The sequence below is a fragment of the Rhea americana genome, unplaced genomic scaffold (genome assembly GCF_003343005.1).
Source record: "Rhea americana isolate MKP2758 unplaced genomic scaffold, rheAme1 scaffold_27, whole genome shotgun sequence".
In the NCBI taxonomy this organism is placed as follows: Eukaryota; Metazoa; Chordata; class Aves; order Rheiformes; family Rheidae; genus Rhea; species Rhea americana.
Window position 1 is genome coordinate 4,883,480 of NW_028186390.1, and position 4,245 is coordinate 4,887,724.

The following is a 4,245-nucleotide window of genomic DNA, read 5'->3' on the forward strand; positions in this document are numbered from 1 at the left end:
CCGCGGAAGGCGCTGCTCTGCGTCCTGCAGCTGGAGATCCGCTCGGTGAGTGCCTGGGCCGCGGCACCCGCCGTCCTCCCGCTGCCCCCGGCCGGAGGCGAAGCCGCGGCGCGGGGCCGGTGCGCGGCCTGGCGCGGGCCCGACTTCCGGCGCCGCCCTGCGCCGCCGCCCCCGGGGGCGCCTCCCCTGCCCCTTTAGCGGGCAGCGCGGCCGGCTCTGCGGCTTGGCTGGGGTCGGCCCCGCCGGCTCGACCTTGCCAGCGTTTCCCCTTCCTGCCGTGCCTTCGCTCACAGCCTCTGGACTTCCCCGCGCCTGGGGCAGCAGCCTGTGCCTGCCCTCGCAGCTCCCGTTGTGCTGCGTGGGAAGAGCTCCCGCTGGGAAACGAGGCGTCCTGACACACAGCGGCTTGTGCGGGCCATGGGCCCCTCTGCGCCCCGTGCGGGCCCAGGGCGCTGCTGTCGGGTGGTTTTCACGTTAATCGTGTTCAGGCAGTTCGGTGTGCGCTTTGTGGTGTTTTCCGTGTCTTGGACACAAAGGTGGAGTAAACTAAGACTAGGTACTTCTCAGATTTGTTGAGAATTACTTGATTAAAGTAACGCGCTGTCAGTGGTTGGCTGCTCTAAAATACTCCTGTGAATTTCTGTCTGTAGATGGAGAGGTTATCACCCTAACAGTGTCTTTCTGCTATCTCAGCAGCTGGTGTTTGCATAACACAAAGTCCTTCTTAGCCCAGGAAAAGAGCATATGTGCTTTATTCCTCCATTTCTGCTCCTATGAGTCCTTCATGTGCCAGGAGATAGCACAGAAAAGGGATCCCCCGACTGTCAGGCTTCCTCAGTTGTGCAGTATCTGCTATTCAGCCTGCTCTCAAAGTCGCAAATAGCGGTGGAAAGGGATAAAGTAGGCAATCTCCAGCACTTTGATAAGTGCCCTGTTTAGAATGTGGGTCATTCAGTCATGTCCTTGCTGTACCATATAATTTCTGTCAGATAACCCTTTTGTATTTATGAGTGTAATCACTTTTTTTTTTTTTTTTTTTTTTTTTTTTGGAACCTACTTTAGCATTTCACTCCTGTGATGGTTTGAAAACTTTCCAGTCTAAAATTCCTTCTGGCTAGCTGATACCCTCCTTTTACACCTATGTCAACACTTTTCTTTCACTCGCATAATTTTTTTTTCCTCCCTAGTGTTTGCTCTCTTGATGTAGTTTTATGGGCAGCAGTTCTGTCATTCCACAGTTCATCTCTGTGAGCTAAAAGAGACCTGATTCTTTTAATCGTATGTTGTATGATATCCTCGACAGTCTTCTGATCATCTTAGGCATGGATGCTGCTCTTCCACTTTGAATTTGCATTGATCAGGTTCAGAACTCTATTCAGCATTCCAGATGGGGTCTCACTGTTGTCTTAGATGATGTCAGGAAGAGAAATCCAAAATTCATCCTATATATCCTAGTATTAGTCTCTTCACAGCTTCACTGTGGTTATGCTGGCATGTATTAACACACTCATTTCCTCCTCCTTAGCTAGATTTGACAAGTGAACCCTCCAGTAAAAGCTGAACTGTTGTTATTACACAGCAGGTGTATCTCATTTCTATTATCGTGGTCCCCCGAACTATTCTTTCTGTATCTTATTTTTTCCACCTCTGATGATTTCTGAATTTTAATTGGCAAATTTCCTGAGCGCACTGACTTTTTGTGCCAAGGTCATTAAAAAATGAGATGGGTCCCAGGATAGGTAGAGAAACTTTTTTAATAGCGTCCCTCAACTTGATGCTTCCCGTTTTAGCACATTACTGATGCTGTCCTTTAGCTAGTTTTCAGCCACCTAGGACTTTATTACTAATTCCCATCTTCTGCATCATAAGTAATAACTTCCCATGTGGCACCATATGATGTTACTGATGTCCAGATAAATTAGGTGTTTTTTTGCTCAGAAAATAGGCTTTCAAGAAAATGTCAGGTTGTACTTGACTGATCTATTTTTAGTAAACACACACTGCTGGAGGTTTTTTTCTAGTCATGATTTCCTCCATATTCATTATTATTCTTTACTTGCCATATTTTGCATGTTTAAAAAATTCTGATTGATGAGATTATAATTTTTCAGATCCTTTTTTACACCTGACATGGGCCCTGCATTTGTCATTCTCTAGTCAAATGGTATTATCCTTGTCTTCGTACGTAGATTTTAATGATGTATGAGATCCATCAAGAGAAACTACGTTGTTTCAGAACCTGGGCTGAAGATGATGCAGCTTCACTCTGGCTCCTTGGTTTGGGCCTGACATACTGGGTAATTTCCATTTCCATACTTTCATTCAGTTGTGTGTAGGCCAGATTGGTTAATTTTGACATCCTTGTTGGTTTATAATACTCCCACTTGTATTCTCCTGTTTTCTTTATTTGTGACTAAAGTCCCAGTCACTAAAGTCTTGGATTTCTCAGAACCGACTCCTTTTGTTTTTCAGTGCTCTGCTTATTTCTAAACCTTGTCTGAAATCCATCCACTTGTGTTGGAAGTTCTGTGCTCTTAAGTTTTCCATTGCTTAGGATACATGTTCCAGATTGGTTTTGCTCCTTTGACTTAACAAAATTCCAAGGTCTTCTCCTATCTGACTCTATGAGCTCTTTACTTTTTATTTCACTGCTAGTTTTCTTGATTTCTGAAAGGCTGCTCTTTCAAAATTTAAAACCTTAGTTACAAGCTTTATTTTCTTTATCCTACCATTAATTTAAATTGAGTAACTTGTGATTGCTCAGACCGAGATTTTATTGTTATTTGTTTTTGAGACTAATTTTGGTGCCTACCTCTGCTGCTGGTATTAGATTGCTTATATAGCAACAGAATGAAATCACGTTATTCTTCATGTTATTGCTGCTTGGAGAATTCACAACTGTGACAGTGAAGGTAGGGAAAGCTTTAAGCCCTAAAATGAATTAATGGTATTGTGGATTACTGCCAGGTAAGGAGGCTAAAATGACATCTCTTTACATTGAGAAGATCACTTTTGTAACTTTAAGTCCAAAGTGCTGTTCTTTCAGGAAGCTTGCGCTCCGCAGAGGTTAATGCTGTCCATTGCCCTAGGAACAGAACTCTTCCTGTTTTGGTAATAATGGGTCATTGAAGGGATTTTTCAAGGCTTGCCTTTTTCATCGATGACATATGCATGCTACAATTTTAGGACTGACTGTAAAAATCAAATGCTGAATGCCATGTAGAATTGGAGGTCAATAGGATTCTGTTTCTTTCCAGGAGATGAATTCTGTGATTCCTTTTTGGCCATTTGTGATGTCTCAAAATCGATCTGCTATGTGTTTCCATCCTTCTGAGAATCTTGGCAGAGGAGTCCAGGATAACGCTATCTTAGCTGTTTATCTTCAAGAATAGTCCCCCTGGTTGGTTTTGAGATCAATTAATTGCAGCAGTGATGTTCTTCTTCCTGAGCTGATCTATAGATTACAGTTTTTAAAGTGCCTGAGCAGTTTGCAGTCAGATAAAAGCTTCAGTTTATCTTCTAAGTCTTACGCAGCTCCATGAATCACAATTAAAAAAAAAAAAAAAAAAAAAAAAAACCCACAGATATACATATTTCTCATTAATTTTTTGGAGATGGCTTAAAGTTACATGAACATTTAGTATAACAGGTAATGAAGTGCGATGTTCATCTCTAGGGTAGTACAAGTACATGCTTCCACACCCTCTGTCTTGCCCTGCACATTGATTTGGAAGAACTTTGTTTCTTTTACAGGATAGCCCAGAATGAATGTCACTTAACTGTTGTTTGCATGGTTGCCTTCTGTGATGTCTTCTAACCCCTCGCTTTTCATCTCAATTAATAGGCAAATACTGGTTGCCTCCACCAAGACAAAAGGTACAAAGCCCAAATGAACAAGGATTGTAAATTCTACAAAAATGTCAAGGAGGAAATTCAGAACTAACCTAATAGGACTAGTTTCTAGTTAAGGGATCTTGCCTTATGTGGATGAAATCTGTCTCTCTTGCTTGCTGCTATTTACACTCGCAACTGTGTGAGTGTCATTCAAGCTGTTTACTGACCTACCAGTCTTTTTCAATTTGGCTATCTACTATTCTGGCACTTTTCTTCCAGATTTGAAGCCTGCGTTTACAAAGAGAGCAATTCTTTTTCCCTCTCCTCCCTCTCCTCCCTCTCCTCCCTCTCCTCCCTCTCCTCCCTCTCCTCCCTCTCCTCCCTCTCCTCCCTCTCCTCCCTCTCCTCCCT

General features: G+C 43.2%; 1 protein-coding gene across 1 annotated transcript in view; it reads left to right on the forward strand.

The window, feature by feature from the left end:
• Positions 1-3: 3 nt before the first annotated feature.
• SPATA6 (spermatogenesis associated 6) overlaps positions 4-4,245 on the forward strand; it is a gene marked incomplete at its 5' end in the record, with an annotated part of 42,471 nt that continues 38,229 nt past the window's right edge. Inside the window, one exon of the mRNA XM_085308190.1 lies at positions 4-45. Within this exon, the coding sequence (XP_085164316.1) occupies positions 4-45 (42 nt within the window). The remainder of the gene's footprint in view (positions 46-4,245) is intronic.